At 38.4% G+C, this 18,247-nt stretch overlaps 1 protein-coding gene across 1 annotated transcript in view; it reads right to left on the reverse strand.

Moving 5' to 3' along the window:
* Positions 1-18,247, reverse strand: part of astn2 (astrotactin 2) — a 303,516-nt gene that overhangs the window by 182,442 nt on the left and 102,827 nt on the right. The window contains exon 4 of the mRNA XM_012916877.3: positions 10,365-10,517. Coding sequence (XP_012772331.2) covers positions 10,365-10,517 — 153 coding nt within the window. The remainder of the gene's footprint in view (positions 1-10,364; positions 10,518-18,247) is intronic.

An 18,247-nucleotide genomic window follows, 5' to 3' on the forward strand; every position in this document is an offset into this window, starting at 1 on the left:
ATACATAGTGATGACAATTTAAAATAAAAACTTCAGTCAGCTTTTCTCCATTTCCCTTCTTTAAGAATGGGTCTTGACTGCCATTCTTCAAATGAGACCATTTATGATGAGGCTTCAGCAAACAGTATATGGATCAATCGATTGGGCCAGATCCAAGTCCTGTGTCAGATCTTCACCGTATTTTTGTCCTATTTCTTAATGATATGACTTTTAGATGCTGCTCATCTGCTGTAGATAGTAGATTCACATTTCTCTGAAAACAGTCAGGCACCGGGCACCTAAAATGAAAGACTTCCAGAAAGCGGAGAGACCCTCTGCTCAAGGTCACTTTAAAAAAATGTGTTTCCTTGGAAGTAAAAATACAAGGAAAATATAAAGAAAGGAGGGGTGGCTCAAGACATTTGCACAGTATTTTATATGTTTGTGATTTTGCTGATCTCTTCAAGCAATTTAGCTACTTTAGTTATATTTAGTTACGTAAAAAAACAACAACAAAAAAACTTCCTTTATGACTCACAATAAGTAATAGTAATGCATCTTCAATAAGAGTAATGCATCTTCTTTTTTTTCTTTTTTTTTCTTTTTTTTTGTCCCGTTTGGATCTTTAGCCATCAGAATTGTTGTCTTAAGGCCAAGAAAGATGCCAAGCGGATTTATTTTACCAAGTGGATCATCGTGGCCTTGCCATATTGGTCCATTTGATTGACCTTTATTATAATTATGAATTTATTTTATTTTCGGTTGCTACAAACGGGACAGACATGACTGGGGGATAGGACAGGAAGAAAGAATGAAAGAAAGAGAGGGAGAGAAAGAAAACCAAAGGGGAGAAGAGACGGTGAGAAAGGGGGGAAGAAGGAAAAAAAACAAACAAAACAGCTGGATCACCTGTATGGAGAAAAAAAAAACAGAAGAGAAAGCAAACAACAAAGAGCAACATCATAAAAAAACAGCACCATCACAATAAACTAGCTAGCAGTAGATAACTGTAGATACTAAATATTAAACGATATTGTGCAGCACGCAAGATAGACAGCGTACAATGTGCTTTGAGGCAGCAGCCAAGAAAGGTGTAGTCCGCGTCTGTGAACACCCGTGTGTACACCTGTGTGCATACCTGTGTGGATCAGCATGCTTGTATTCCAAAGGTTTCTCCATGTAACGATCTGCTAGGGAGTGTGGGGAGCCATAGCCCCGTCCACCAGGGTATGAAGCAGGTATGGAGGAGATCCAGGCCCCAGATATCCAGAGGCCCCAGAGTACAAGGACTCGAGGGGGGGGGGACCGTGCCACCCTCCTGGGAAGAGCTGAGTAGAGCCCCAAACGAAAGGTTACCCCGCAGCTACGGAGCAGAGGCCAGAGGGGGTTGCAGTGGCGTGCCCGCGGGTTCTGCCGGCAGCCAGCTGTGCCAGAGAGGACCGAGCTTCAGGCCCAGAGGCCAGAGGGCATCCCACCCCCCGGAAGGAGCCCAGCCGGGCCACAGGCGCCCAGCCCCGCCAATCGGCCACCAGGAGTGAGCCGGTACATACAGGAGTAATGCATCTTCAATAATTTCATGATGTGGCCTGATGACATACCGATTTAAAGCAATCCTAAAATAAGCAGGCGAGTAAGAAAGTGAAGCTGTTTAGAGGTGGGAAGTAACAAAGTTACTGATATGAAACAGTTACTGCTATGTAACAAATTCTACTTATGTACAGTAACAAATACTTTTTACTGTACATAAGTAGAATTTCAGATTTGTACTTTAGTATTTATTTTTCTGTCAACTTTGAATTTAACTGCACACATTTTAAGACAAATATCTCCACTTTCTACTCCTGATATTTTGAAAATAGGCTTGTTACTTTAGGTTTAATGCATGTGAATTGAGTTGGATTTTTTTTTCATGTCACTGTGCACCTCAAACTGGTTTGAACCTAAATGAGTGGAACAATAACAATAACAATCCTATTGGTGTATCCATTATTGGTGCTTATCACACAGAGCAAACTGAAATAGGCAAAAAATATAATTTAAGCGTCATTTATAGCACTACACTCAGGGCTTAATGATGAACTGTGGCCAGTGTTTGGTTGGTTGCAACACTTTCGTCAAAGCAACAGAAGGGGAATGAGCAAAAAGGAAGTAGCATTTTTAAAGTGGCAGGTGATTTCAAATGTAGCATTTCTAACTACTCAACAAATCACAGACACACAAACTGTTTCTGCGCAGTTTGTCATACAGTGTTTCAGCTAACTAGAGGTACACGGTTGCTTTATTTCCCAGGGAGAGAAAAGAATGAGTGATAACCACTCAGGGATGTAGGAAGGAGATGACAGGAGAGGAAAAAGAGAGATTATTTTTAGACAGTCATTTTAGAATAGACATTTAGAGTTGACTGTGGTGAAGTTAACAGTGATGTTGATCACTGTTAACTTCACCACTGAATTAAGTTTGCTAAATCCACAAAGAAAAATGAATCTCAGTGAGGCAGCAGCAAAGGTCATCTGCAGCTTCTACATGAAGCTCATACTGAAGCTTAAAATCACAACCATAGAAATTCTTTTTTTGTAGAAATGACTGATTTTTTTAAAGTGACTCTTTTCCCCACATTACTACAGTACAGTGGTCCCTCGCTATAACGGGGTTCACCTTTTGCGGTCTTGCTGTTTTTTGTGTGCAATTTTGCATGTTCTTTTTTGTTTGTTTTGGTTTTACGTACATACATACAGCGGATTGTGTTCTGCATCCTGATTGGCTGTAGACCATTGTCAATCAATCTCACGCCGTGTCTCCTATACGGTACAGAGCACGTTCAGCTTGTCAAATTTACCTAAATCTTCAATCGCTAGCAGTGTGACTCTGAAGTGCTGTACTGTATGTTTGTAAGTTTTCTCCTCAACTATCACAACAATGTCAACGAAATGTTTTATACCGTCAAAGGCAACCGCCTCTCTCTGAGAAAAGTGTGTAAAGTGTGTAGTGAGGGGTTTCACAGCCTTAAAACATCTATAATAATTACAAAAAAATAAAGTTGGCTACTTCGCGGATTTCACCTATTACAGGTTATTTTTAGAACGTAACTCCTGCAATAAACGACCACTGTACAACCAACCTGTCAAATCACACTTTTGACCCTTGACTATTAATATTCCTGGGTAGGTGTGGAGGTAAAGTCACTCATGTAGGCAAAAGCAAATAGAAGAACTTTTCTTCATGTTATTTTATATTCCATTTGTTTTTCTCTGCTTCCGTTCTACATAACAGATGTTTAAGCTGTGTGAATTAATTAGAATTAGAATTTTGAAATAAAGCCTATTGATATGACAGCGGCGGTTCTGTTGGCAGTGTACAAAAAATAGCTCCTGGAAGAGTTGTTACTTTTACACCAATTCCATTTCAGAACTGGTGCTTCTTCACTTTCACTTGAGTAAAGACGTTGACCCATTTAGAGTATTTTTTAACACAAGTATCAGAACTTCAACTTGAGTGCAGAATGTCTTATACTATTACCACCTCTGCCTGTGGTTTCAACACCTATGATCTCCATTTGTGTAATTTTATTTGGTTCTCCACCTTCACTTTAACAAGACAGAGCACCCCAAAATTATACAAGTTACTTTCACAGTCAGCAATAGAAAGCTACTGGTCAATTGAGCATGGCGGTTTTTGTTACTACTTTTTATGCATGTGAGGTTTATTTTTTGTGGAGTCTATAAATTATACATAACCTTGATTTGCTAAAGAATATGAACAAAGTCTCTTACGTGTTTTTTCTTTTCTCTCAACAATAAAATACCAGCATAGATAATAAAAAAAAATGCTCACATCCAAAAACAACCTGCAACCTGAATATTGATGCTGCTGCTGTAGGCAACATCAAAGAATATCCCCAGACTCTTTGACTCAAACTATCAAAGACTGTGGTTAGTACTAAGTAGTGGTACTGACAGATTATAGCAAAAGGTGGGCTATGAAAACAATACTTTAGAATTTGCTATGAGTAAACTTAACAGCTTGATCTTTGGCTGCCTTTATTTAGTTAGAAAATGCATTTGAAAATAGACAGGGGCAGTAGTAAATATGTGAACAACATTTCAGGACCTACATCACACCCACAACCCACAAGGGCACATTCCTTAAAGAGAAAGGTCGCTCAGGTTATCGCTTCAGCTCAGGTTTTACCTTGTTTTCTTAACCAACCAGGCAGCCACTGGTAAATGTGGATAAACACATTCAGAACAATATATACAGTCAAATCAGTGATCTTCAACGGATCATTCAGTAACGATATCAATTAACACTTTGCTAAATAAACTCTTAAAATTGCTTCTAAGCTGAATGACATTGTTGTACTCTCCACTGAACTTTATGTTTCTAATAAATACAGCAAAGTACAACAGTCTTTCACTACAAGCATTTATTTTTAGGCAACAAACCAAATTACTAAAATTAACCCATTAAACCAGTATCTAACAACAAAGTCAAGAGACATTCAGCTTAACAAATATCATTAGTTTCTCTTTATGGTAAGTAACTCTGAAGCTTAAAACGAGGCAGCAAGGCATCTGAACCAAGTTAGGGCCTGAGTTGTAAACAGCAGAACAAACAAAGACAGGGTCTTTGCTGATCATCAACTATAAGTCTGAACTTCATTTAATCTATCATCTTACCCCAGCAAAGATATTTTGTAGCAAATTTCTAAAATTTCTAAAATAACTCTCTTTTTCTAATTACTTTGATGATTCTGATCAATATATTGGACATTAATCTGAAATAATATCCTACATTTGCACAGCCCTTTAAAAAAGGGCCTGAAAAGCTTACTAATAACTTTTCAGAAAAAACAAAGGACATAAAAAATATTTGAAAACTTAATGAGTAATACATTTTAATAGACAGTGTTTAAACGACCACCTACAGTATGAATAGAGGATAACTTAGAGAAAAAGGAAGTTGGTCAGTTGTGTTGACAGAAAACTGTGTGATATAGGTGGTCTCTTGCTGGGTCTTTCACACAGAAAACACAGAGTGTTTTGACTTGGCAGTAGATCAGCTGTATGGTTTGCTGTAGAGAAATCCTAGGGGCTGCACACCCACAGCTGTAATCACTGTGTTTTGTCTGCACTGAAGATTGAAGACTACTGAAAGTGGAGCTGAGCACAGAATGAACTCAAGAACCACGGAACACAAACTCTCTGTCTTTCTCCTTATGACACACACACGCACACACACGCACGCGCGCAGGCAACAGCAGAGAACTACTTTCATGTGCTACTTCAAAGCATCAATTAAACAGAAGAAAACCTAGATAATAACCATAAGGTTATCCTCTTTGTAATGAGCCAAAGTATTCGTTGTGACACATCAAAACACCACACCGCTTCTAGCCAGCACATGGAAATGCATTAACACCACAGTGGGGAATAGAATGTGCTGCGGTGCATGCAAATAAGGGAGGAAGTTTTTAAGGACAAATCTTAATATTTGACGAAACCACAATGCGTTGTGACTTCAAAATGTTTTCAGAATGCTGTCTACATCAGAGCAATGAAGTTTACATACACCAGTTCTAGTTCTTACAAACAAAAGTGTCACCCTGTAGACCTACATACAGGCTTTGAAAAGAGTACTAAGGAATGCCTGAGATGCTATTCTCATATATATATTTCTTGAAATAAAGATGGCTTGTGCCTTTTTTTGTTGTTGGTTTATTTATTTTTGCTATTTTGAGCACTACAGCACGTGTCCACTAGTTCCATCATGTTCAAGAGAAGACTTCAAACCTGGTGAACTGTCTGTTAAAGCAATAAAGTTCACCTGTCTCTTTATACCTTTGGAAGAACTTTTCCTTTGGTGGGGTTGCCCTTCAATTAATTGGGGCTGCAAAGGTCCTTTTAAAGAGGTGCCTAGATGAGTTCACCAAATGGTGGCACAACACTGGTAAAAGACAAACAAACAAACAGCTCAGTGTCTATCAGTGTGTTTGGAGACACCAAGTATCTCCAGAGCTCCTCTTTTACAAGCTACTGAAAAAAGAGCATGCATGGTTAGCATGTCTACTCTTCCTTTTAGACCCGCTATGTACATCATGTCTTGTATTCAGAGAGAGATGCATGAAGAGGAACGTGCAATACATATCAAGGGTTTGTTTATGTATAAATGGGCTCTTTTATCAGAATGGCTTCCAAAATGGAGCGTGGCTTTCCATGTGTCACCTTGTTTTGCTGTGCGTTATTTGCAACTGCCGCGATTCATTAAACGTGTCTGCGTAAGGCATCTGACTCTGTTCATTCTGCATGAGTTGACCCGGTCACACAAGATTTCCTTCACAATACACACCAGAAGTCTCTCTTTGGAGGAAAGGGTAGCAGCTCGCAGCACTTCAATTCCAGGTCATTAGACCCAGTGTTTGTAAGGCATATCCAGCATATCTTAGTAGTACAATGGCTAGTGCATGCAATAAATTTTCTCAGGTGAAAAAAAAGAGATCATTTGGGTGTATCAGATAATTAACCTTTCTTCATAGCAACACTTCTTCAAACTCAGAAGTCTTAATAGCTTGCACAATGCAAGCATTGAGGTCATTGTGTGTAATACTATTGTTGACTTGTATCTGTGTGAAACATGGTGAAGAAAACAGGAGTTTGGCAAAGATGCTCTTAGACAGATTTAAAGTACAAGATAGATCAATTTACTATCTGCAAAAGGCTCCACTTACCATATAATATTCTAAAAAAAAAAAGACAATTTAGATAGCTGCAAGCTAAACACATGTTTTGCTGATCATAATTTTCTGCCATCACCACAAGAGCAAGTAACATTTAAATTAAAGAGAAGAAAAAAAAATTATCCAGATCAAAGTTTTGGATGCAATTACATTTGCCTGAAATCTGACTAAAACGATGATGGTTTGAGCAATCAGAGTGCAGTTTGCATCATATAACTGCTTTCATTGTGCAGAACTGTATTCTTTTTCTTGATATTAGTTATTATTATCTGTAATACATTTATATTAATGGAAACAGTGATGACTGTGTAACAGGAAAATTTATGCATAAAAAAAAAATCTGAGTCCAGGTATGAGATGGTGCTACAAGAAACTAGGCCAATATGTGCTGACAGGGAAGCAAGAAATGTTGCCACAAAGCAAAATTTCAATATGCAGACTTGTGGATGCCAGTAGAAGAGTAGATGAACAGCTGCAGGGTTTAGCTGAGCTGACACAACTGCTACTGTAGTTTTCCACACATTCAGTTACAGTTTTTTTGTAACATCAATCTGAAGCAAGTTAACCAGCGGACTGTGATTAGTCAGCTATAACCATATTCATCGGACAATCCTGCACTCGTGCAACTCGTGTGCCCACAACACTTTGTATTTGGTCTTGTTCCAACCCCAATACAGATTCAGGCAAGAATCTACAATTCACCCTAATGACTGATCATTAATGGCATGCTTTCCCCGCCGTCTCTCAGGTTCCAGTAAAAAATGTGTTCAACTGCTGGAAATTGTTGTGTGTGCTGCTGGTTGTTGATGCCCCACGCATCATATTCTTACAGTACCTACTGTTTTTCCTCCCACTCAGACACTGAGGACAAGAGCTTTCCTATTCTGCAGACTCATCAGCTGCCTGTGTTCTCCCTATTAGCATTTTAACTTCCTGAATCTCATGTTACAAATCATCAGTATGATATAGAAACTGACTATAATGACTGCAGTGTCTTATCTAACAGTTTGGGGGGAGGGACAAAAAAACAAACAAACAAAAAAAACAGTGAAATCTTGTGCTCTTTTCTTTGTGTAGTGACACAGGGCTCAGGCTCCGGGCTCCAAATATGTCTTAAGGATAAAATGAACCTATAGTCCATAAATTTAAAATGCTTTTGGGAGTTAGACATATGATTATTCTGACTTGGGAGTGTGCCTCAATGTTTCTTTTAAGAATTGCAGTGATACACAAATCCCTTCAAGTAGTAAAAAACAAAGCAAAATAAGACTTTTTTGTCTTTATTGTTACCACCCATATTCCATGGCAGATAACAATCAACCTGTGTGGTCATGTCATTTATGTCAGTGACATTATTTCCACAAGCTCAGTTAAACCAGCTCTTGTCACTTCTCATCAACTATACTTGGGCTGTATTGTGCTCTACCTGTCTGTCCCACTTAGTTAGATTTGCATATGGATTCTTGTATTGTTGCGAGAGATACACCCCAGTGTTCATGTTCATGTTACACTGCCAAACGTATTAATAGGTGATAAAAAAGAAGAAAATAAAGTGTGTGTGTGTGTGTGTGTAAGCATATGCAAATACACACTGCAGAAAAGAGAATTAATAAAAATTCTAAATATTCCAAGTACAAATACAAAGTTCTACCAAGCTAAGAAATAGAAAATAGAAAAGTTTCTGTCAACCCGCAATCTACTTTCCTTGGTGCTTCTCATTAAATCTGATGTAATTAATTAATTTCCCTTATGCAGCACTAACCAAAAGATATGACCAATAACTTTTCACCTTTAACTGCTCATAGTAAGTGCTTCTTCTATTATCATGTGGCCCATACTTCGACACTTGTGACACTGTTTCACCTCTAATTATATGCTCTCAAAGGAGACTCTTACTATTGACACCAGAGAGGACATCTCTCAATGACACCCTTCACTCTGTTGAGGCTACATGGATTTAATGGTAAACTTAACCTTATATCTACTACATAAGTAATGCATAACAGCAAAGGAAATGTATGTAGTACATTAGATGCTAACTTTATGGTGATAACTGTCTAGGGTATATGCTAGACCAGTGTTTTCCAACCTTTTGGTGCCATGGCACACCACCAAACAAAAATGTCACAAAAGGCATATTGATCATTTTTCCCCGTGCACCAGACATAGCGGAATTGGTTGAGTTTGTCCCCAGTATACCTTTTTTGCTTTCTTCTGATCACTACTCATGCTAGGACCTTCATCTGGGTCGAAATTTTCAGCAGGACCAAGATGAAAGCCCTAACTTTTTCTTTTCAAATATTTATCAATTTATGCGCTGTGTTGTCTCACTCACGGCATGACTATTATGTAATTTCTCCTTCGTCTTCTTCTGTTTCACTGGCAGTTGTCAACACATTTAATTAGAGCAGGTAGCTGTACTGCCCTCTAGTGGAAGAGAATGTAATTGTTCTACCCGTTACTCATGCAGGTCGCTTAGAGCAGCGGTCCCCAACCCCCGGCCCATGGACCGGTCGTTTGGTACTGGGCCACAAGAGTTGAGGCTCAGGCGTCAAATTTATGCTTTTTTATCGTTTTTTTTTTTTGTTTGTTTTTATCGTTAATTCAGTTTCCCTGGGTCTTTTCCCGTGTGTTATGAATAAAAATTTGGTTTTTTTGGTACTGGTACTGGTTTTATTTTGTTGTATTTATCCGCGACACCTTAAAGGCCGGTCCGTGAAAATATTGTCGGACATAAACTGGTTTGTGGTGCAAAAAAGGTTGGGGACCGCTAGCTTAGATTACTAATCAGGTGGAACCAGATAATCTTCCACAGCACACCTGATCATTTCTCACGGCACACCTATGTGCCACAGCACAGTGGTTGGGAAACACTGCACTAGGCTACCTTACTATGCTTATTAGAACTTTTTTCAAATTATTCTTTCAGATAAGAAGCCCTATTTATTTCAGGTAAATTTCTGATAATTACTGGAGTGAACTTGTTCTTCCAAATCATATTTGATGAAATAAAGCCAAACAAATTATAAACTGACAGAAATGATAATTGATGAGGTTAAGACTGTATAGTCAATATTTAAACATGTTACTGCAGAACGTAATCGAAGTGACTCTTATAATGCATATAAACAAGTGATGGTATGTCTATGCACTGTAGTGGATAAATGAAAGCCTGATACTGTAGGTTAAATGCATTGTGCATGTGACCTCTATGATGATTATGCTGAAGCAATGAAAGCACCAAAGATGTGAATGCCGAATAATGAACTGAATTCAAAACTGGATAGTCTAGTTATTCTGCATAATTTTCTGTGGACAAACTTGTGATTGTGTATGCACAGACACAGATAAATGATTAATGACTACTAATATATTGATTATTTGGACTGGAAATTACCCAGAGGACTACAGATGGAATGCACTGGTAATAAACTGTCCTGTGTATCGTTATTGTTAAACAATAAACAAAATTAATAAATTATCACCCCATCATTATCACTTAGGTCACAAACTATTAGTATCAAGTGGAAAGGATTAACACATACTGTCCAGTATATAGCGTAAAATGAAAAGGAACATGCAAATCCTCTTGTGGTGTCTGTAGTATGTTTTTAACAAAAAATTCAAATTTTTTAATGACTTTGTGTCCTACCTCTGGTGTGGCTCAGGACCCTCCGGCGGCCTGTTGACGAGCTGTGCATGACATGCTGGTAGTGAGACATGTCTGTTGGAGTGTTGGGAACACGGAAACTGTCCTGGAATCTCTGCATCAAATCCTCGACTGACTCGGTGTTTGGGTCAATGGCTATGAAAAAGAGATGCAAAGTGAAAATGGCAGCCATGTCAAAAGGCTTTAAAGTAACACTGTGACAAATGCTCAAGATATTCTAAAGAGATATGCACGGATACAAAGAAGCAAAACAAATGTAGCTTGCATTCTTTTTTGTTTTTTAGGAAAGATGGGGGATTAATGTCTGATATACATGTAACACTAGGTTGTGTGCCTGTGTTGATACTGTATCAAGAAAAGAAAAGAAAAGACATCTAGTCAGTTTTAGTTTTTTAGGGGTTTTTTTGGTGGGGGGTTTTTTGTTTTGGGGTTTGTTTTTTTTCCTGGACTTTAAATGATTCCATCAATTCAATATTGCCTCATCTCTACAGGGATCCTGCCAGCGCTTCCCCTGATGGCTCAGTTTCACTCTTCCTGATGAATGACTCCAAAACAACTGGTTGTGGGGAAAGCAGGGAGAACAGAAAGAGCAGGTTTTTTTCTTTACAGATTGAATTTAACAATAGAAAGGACAAACAATTTCTATGACTTGTTCAGATGTCCTGGCTCATTTACAACAACAAAAAAGAGAACAGAAAACATTACGAGTTAAGACTATTTTCCTCTTATTGCTTCCGAAGCACACAAAAAGGTTGAAACTGAAACATTAGATAAACACACACACACACACATATATACATATACATATATATTAGGAGTGCAACGATACACAAAATTCACGGTTCGGTTCGATACTTTGGTGTCACGGTTCAATATTTTTTCGATACAAAAAAAAAGTTCATGCTTTTTTAAATTTGTCATTTATTAAAATTATAAATATATATTTTAACTCAAAAGTACAGTTTTTAAATTTAATGTTGCTGAAACAACAAAGTAATAATAAATAAATAAATATATCTGATCGAGAAATCACTCATCTTTGGAAAAGAGCGTTTATTACAGAGAAATGGCTCTTTCCAAAATAAAAGCTATACTATACGCTTCTTCTGGGCTATATTCTCAGCAGCATATTAAACATATCAGGTCCCCATAAGGAGAATCATGTGCTAACGGCTGTCTAAATGACTCGGGTAAAGTTTGTAGCATGCATGCTTGTTGTTTTTGTCTGCTTCCACTTGTCTTTGCACTAGGATGATGTCAGAATAAATGTGCAGTCATATTCGTTGTGTTCCCACTAGTGCTGTCAGCTTTAATCTCGTTGAAATGACGTTAACGCCACAACAGGCAAATCTCCGTTAACCAGCTACCGCGGATCGCCCCGTGCGTGGGGCTGGACCGCCAACACGTTAACGAGCTAACTGCGCTAACACACTAGTTCCCACCAATGTAATTGAGCATTGCGTGGCACATCCGACATACTGTTTTACTTTAGTCCATGACGCGCTTACCTTCAGGGTCATACGTCACATGAAGACCAAAATAGTTCCAAACGCTACATCTGAATGAGGGTGGGGGAGGTTCAATTTGCCATGTTGCAAGGAGAGCTTAACTTATGTCTGCTAGCTTGCCCTGCGCTCAGTGAATCTATATATATATATATATAGATATATATACAGTGGGGCAAAAAAGTATTTAGTCAGCCACCGGTTGTGCAAGTTCCCCCACCTAAAATGATGACAGAGGTCAGTAATTTGCACCAGAGGTACACTTCAACTGTGAGAGACAGAATGTGAAAAAAAAATCCATGAATCCACATGGTAGGATTTGTAAAGAATTTATTCGTAAATCAGGGTGGAAAATAAGTATTTGGTCAATAACAAAAATACAACTCAATACTTTGTAACATAACCTTTGTTGGCAATAACAGAGGTCAAACGTTTACTATAGGTCTTTACCAGGTTTGCACACACAGTAGCTGGTATTTTGGCCCATTCCTCCATGCAGATCTTCTCGAGAGCAGTGATGTTTTGGGGCTGTCGCCGAGCAACACGGACTTTCAACTCCCGCCACAGATTTTCTATGGGGTTGAGGTCTGGAGACTGGCTAGGCCACTCCAGGACTTTCAAATGCTTCTTACGGAGCCACTCCTTTGTTGCCCGGGCGGTGTGTTTTGGATCATTGTCATGTTGGAAGACCCAGCCTCGTTTCATCTTCAAAGTTCTCACTGATGGAAGGAGGTTTTGGCTCAAAATCTCACGATACATGGCCCCATTCATTCTGTCCTTAACACGGATCAGTCGTCCTGTCCCCTTGGCAGAAAAACAGCCCCATAGCATGATGTTTCCACCCCCATGCTTCACAGTAGGTATGGTGTTCTTGGGATGCAACTCAGTATTCTTCTTCCTCCAAACACGACGAGTTGAGTTTATACCAAAAAGTTCTACTTTGGTTTCATCTGACCACATGACATTCTCCCAATCCTCTGCTGTATCATCCATGTGCTCTCTGGCAAACTTCAGACGGGCCTGGACATGCACTGGCTTCAGCAGCGGAACACGTCTGGCACTGCGGGATTTGATTCCCTGCCGTTGTAGTGTGTTACTGATGGTGACCTTTGTTACTTTGGTCCCAGCTCTCTGCAGGTCATTCACCACGTCCCCCCGTGTGGTTCTGGGATCTTTGCTCACCGTTCTCATGATCATTTTGACCCCACGGGATGAGATCTTGCGTGGAGCCCCAGATCGAGGGAGATTATCAGTGGTCTTGTATGTCTTCCATTTTCTGATGATTGCTCCCACAGTTGATTTTTTCACACCAAGCTGCTTGCCTATTGTAGATTCACTCTTCCCAGTCTGGTGCAGGTCTACAATACTTTTCCTGGTGTCCTTCGAAAGCTCTTTGGTCTTGGCCATGGCGGAGTTTGGAGTCTGACTGTTTGAGGCTGTGGACAGGTGTCTTTTATACAGATGATGAGTTCAAACTGGTGCCATTCATACAGGTAACGAGTGGGGGACAGAAAAGCTTCTTACAGAAGACGTTACAGGTCTGTGAGAGCCAGAGATTTTCCTTGTTTGAGGTGACCAAATACTTATTTTCCACCCTGATTTACGAATAAATTCTTTACAAATCCTACCATGTGGATTCATGGATTTTTTTTTTCACATTCTGTCTCTCACAGTTGAAGTGTACCTCTGGTGCAAATTACTGACCTCTGTCATCATTTTAAGTGGGGGAACTTGCACAATCGGTGGCTGACTAAATACTTTTTTGCCCCACCATGTGTGTGTATATATATATATATATATATATATATATATATATATATATATATATATATATATATATATATATATATATGTGTGTGTGAATAATAGATAGATTATATATTATAATTTATATGTATGTATACAAAGTGTGCTTGTGTGCTACACAATGTTTTTGACACATCTTAGGCCTTCAATATATGCAACCTCTAATGATTTCACTGTCTGCAGGCATTAACAGTGGCTGTAAAAAAGAAATCCTTCAAGGAAAACTGTGAAAACAGCTCTGTCCCCAAACTTACAGTACAGCCAACTCCAAATGATGTGGCCATTCATCACCCCAACTACCAGTACCCCCACCTATCATCTTCATCTTTTGATCTGTCAGTCTGGCTCTGAGGTGCGCTCTGTCCATGAATAATGGTGATGTGGTGCTCCCAGTCGATGCTCATCATACATGCCAATGAGGAGGCAAAAGCAGAGAAAGAGGGAGATGAAGAAGATGGAGGTTAAAGTGAGGAGGCAGAAGTATTTACACTGATTTTGATTTTAAATGCAACCAGTAGCAGAGGCAATGCAGGTTGCTAGAGAACAAAATACTATCTTTGAGTCATATGTATTTGTTTCAAAACATTTGTGGTTAAACTGAGCTGAATATAACTACGCTTTCTAGAAACCACCACATCCCCAAATGTGCCTTATGTGTCCTATCTTCAAGCCACCAAGTAGATACACTCCCTTGATAAATTACACACAAAGGATTATGTTCATAATGTCCATTTGTTTCAGACACAGCTTTATTCTAGATATCTGAAATACTATTTGGTGTTTCACATAAAAAAATAACGCCATGCAGCATCACCCCTCTGTTAGCTTTGCATATATATTTGTAACTTTATTACTTTGTCTGACACAGTAAACAGCAATAATGAAGTGCACTGGACACAATATCTTTAAGCTCCTTGGCCAGGGTGTTACTTTATTGAGTAATCCAGTGGCTCCCAGTCGATGTGCATCATACATGCCAATGAGAGGGCAAAAACAGAAGAGGGAAATGAAGAAAACGGAGGTTAAAGTGGCAAGTTATTTAAGTATTTACACAGATTTTGATTTAAAAAATAGATTTTGGGTGTAGTTTTGGTTTTAAATGGAACCAGGAACAGAATAATATGTCTTTGAGTCATAAGTATTTATTTCTAAACATGTGTGATTAAACTAAGTTGAATATACTATTATTATTTCACATCAAAATACAACCTGATGCAATAGATAAGAGGAAGAGATAGAGGCATACATGCATTTTGGTTTATGCCCATGCATTTAAATTTAGGTGTTCTTTTTAAATTTCCAGACACCATTCATCCCCAAACAGATCCTTATTTGTGCTCTAGGTTCATGCCAAAAAGCAGATGCAAAGAATTATGTTCATAACGTCCAACTTGTAACAGACAAGCCTTTTTTTAAATGTTTGAATAATTATTTGGTCCTTCATATTAAAACAAAACAATACCATGCAGTATTAGCCTGTGCTAGATAATTCCTACTTTTGTGTAACTTTCTTCTGACACAGTAAACAGCAATAATGAAGCACACTGGCCACCGTGTGTTTAAGCTCTTCTGTCTGGTTGTTAGCCTATTTAGTGATCCAATACTTATAAACATGTAATGACAAAAGCAATGTCAATTATGCAGCAGTGTCAGTTGCTACATAACTGATATTAAACATTAATATCGATTACGCAACAAATGTACTTTTAACCTAAAATTAAAAGAGAACCAAACACGATGCTGTTGTTCATTGTTTACACACAGCTGTGTGACAAATTAAAGGAAAGTGGGGTACTGGTTGTGGGAACTGCTGTCCCATAAATCAGTTCCTAATCTATCACAGGTTTTTATTTGAGCTGAGCTCTAGTGTCCCATAGATAAGACACCATCTTTCTGGAAGAGACAGCTCTGGTTAGATGTTCCAAAACACAATTTTTAATCATAAAAGCATAAATAAAGCAAACGAATTAAGTAACAATATACAAATGGTTGACCCAAACCACGTCTAGCTATAGTAGTCAAGATACAGCATTGTGTACAGATGAGATCCCAGATGCCCAGAAGGCAGCCAACATGCAGTTGACCTAAAGGTAGCCTAAGGGGGTAAAAAAAAAAGAACTGCATCTTCAGTGTAAGTCTTAGGAAAATGGCAATATTGTATTCATTTGTTAAGAAGAAATATGCACTGATAATCAGTGCAGGGGAAAAAAAGGTTTTGTTCTGTATATCCGGTTCTTTCAAGTCCACCACTATACTGGACCCCAAAGGTTAAAGAGACCAGATGCATAATAGCCTTAGTGAGCGCCATTAGCTGTGGCATTCATGCTAGTGTTTGGTCCTCATAGTCAGCAAACAAACAACAAGGGCGGGGAATCTGTTATATAGGCTTTGATCTGTCATGACTGAGGAGAAGTTGTGATACCATGTTTAAGGTTAACTGCTTGCATGCATATTTCATGGTTTAAAAGTCTTTATCTGTTTCTTTTTTAGATCCCAAGGGAGAATAAATGTTAGAGAATAAAGAATAAATGCTAGGTCAAACAGAAGTGCTTAGAGCCACAGTCTCCTTGAAATAAATTTAATTTGTCTCGAAAGGTTGTCAAGAAACTTTCTCCTACATTTTCCCCTCGAAGAAACATACAAAATCTTAAAATAACAATTAAAAAAAAATGTAATTATGAATTTATGGATGTATACTTCAGTATTGTATACAACAGGAATGACAAAAATATGTTTGCCTGTACTTTTTTTCTGTTGTCTTTCTCCAGTACAATCTCTTCCTATTTTTTGGGTCGCTCTTCATTTCTCATTTCTGTCAGAGAAAACTATCAAGATATTTTATTCTGACATTTGTTTCTCCCTAGACCCCAAGTCCACCGGCTTCTCATTTTGAGTTCAATGTCAGCTAAAGCTCTGTTGCCTCAATTTTCTCCTTTTCATCTCCCTTATCTGCAGTCACTCCCTTATCAGTGCTGAGTATGTGTTAACAGTGTCTCATAAGCAGCGGATGTCAACAGCATGCTGCCTCAGTCAACTTATTCCTGGTGGTCTCATGATGCCCACTACAAGGCAATAACAATTCTCAATTTTCTGTTATTGTTCAGAAGCACAATTCTGCTTGTTTATGGTTTATGCAGGCTTTTGCAAAAGTGTGTATTAGCTGGCATGCAATTGCTTTTGTATATAAATATTTACAGATAGCTTAACTTCTACCCACTTTTACTTCCAACTTCCTCTTTATGGAGGAAGTAGTTGCATGGAAAGCAGAGCGGTTTGCACAGAGTGATCTCCAAACCCAGCTTTCACATTTAGACTGGACTTCATATTGATATAATGATAGTGAAAATGCTATCACACCAACTATTTTCATTACAGTCACAAAGTAGGCTAATTCAAAACTTGTTAATAAATTACCTTACATACTAGCTAAATGTTAATATCTCAAAGACAAAATCTGTCCTTTTAAACTGCCATGACCATGGAAACTATCTGAGAGGAAAGTGTCTGAAGTGTCCACTCCAAACATACTGCAATCTGCCTGTTTCTCCTCCTCCATCTTTTGCAACTCACATTGTCTGGCTTCCCCTGGGAGCTCATTGTTGAGCAATCCACTAAAATAGGATCGAGGAAGGTAAAATATGCTGCAATTTGCTTTCTGATGGACATGTACTTGGTGTTCTCATTAGGTTGCAGTAAGGTGACAGGAAAGCATCACTACTCAGGCAAAAAAAAAAAGCGCTAGCATTTGCAAACTATTCAGTGCCAACAGTGTTCATCAACAAATAAGTAAAATCAGTAAAAATAATTAACAAGATTTACTCAGATTGCTTTTTCTTTTGTTGATGGCATTTGGTGTGCTTTTCCAAACCTATTTTTGTAGAAACAAAATTCAACTAGAGTGTTAGATTTGATCTAAATTATTCCATTTTAACACTGACAAATTTGTCAGTAATTACAAAAGAAAGCTAGCAACACGAATTAGTAAAATGTTGGGATCATAACGCAGGCTGAATTGTCATTGTTAACTTAGGACAAGACGTTTGATTATTTTATCAAAATATTAAGTAAGGTGAAAATATTTTGAAAATAGTAGAACAAAATAATGGTGGTTGATGTTGTCACAATCAGATTGCATAAACTAATGTATCATGACATTTTTTTTCCACAGCAAAACTTGATGGTAAATCACTAATTTGCAGAAGCAGAGGTTTCTAAAATTGTACCGCTGGGTAAAAATCTGATACAACCATGCCTGTACCTTGACAGAAAATGAAATCCAGCACCAGGAAGAGAAACATTTGTTCTGTCAGCAAAAAGTGCATTGAAGGATCAGCTCCTCCAACAAGCCAAATGAACAATGACTAGGCCATCTTCCACTAAATTGCTGATACAGCCCATGGGAATTACTGTTTGTGAGAAACTGAAACCTTTAACCATGACTCTTTGTCTATAAATAGTGCTTGACCCTATTTCTCTTAGGCTCAAAAGACATTTCCTCTCTGCGGAAAGTCAGTGAAACACAAGGCAACATTTTCAGGCTTCTCATCCATGTCC

The sequence above is a fragment of the Maylandia zebra genome, linkage group LG7 (genome assembly GCF_041146795.1).
Source record: "Maylandia zebra isolate NMK-2024a linkage group LG7, Mzebra_GT3a, whole genome shotgun sequence".
Taxonomy (NCBI): Eukaryota; Metazoa; Chordata; class Actinopteri; order Cichliformes; family Cichlidae; genus Maylandia; species Maylandia zebra.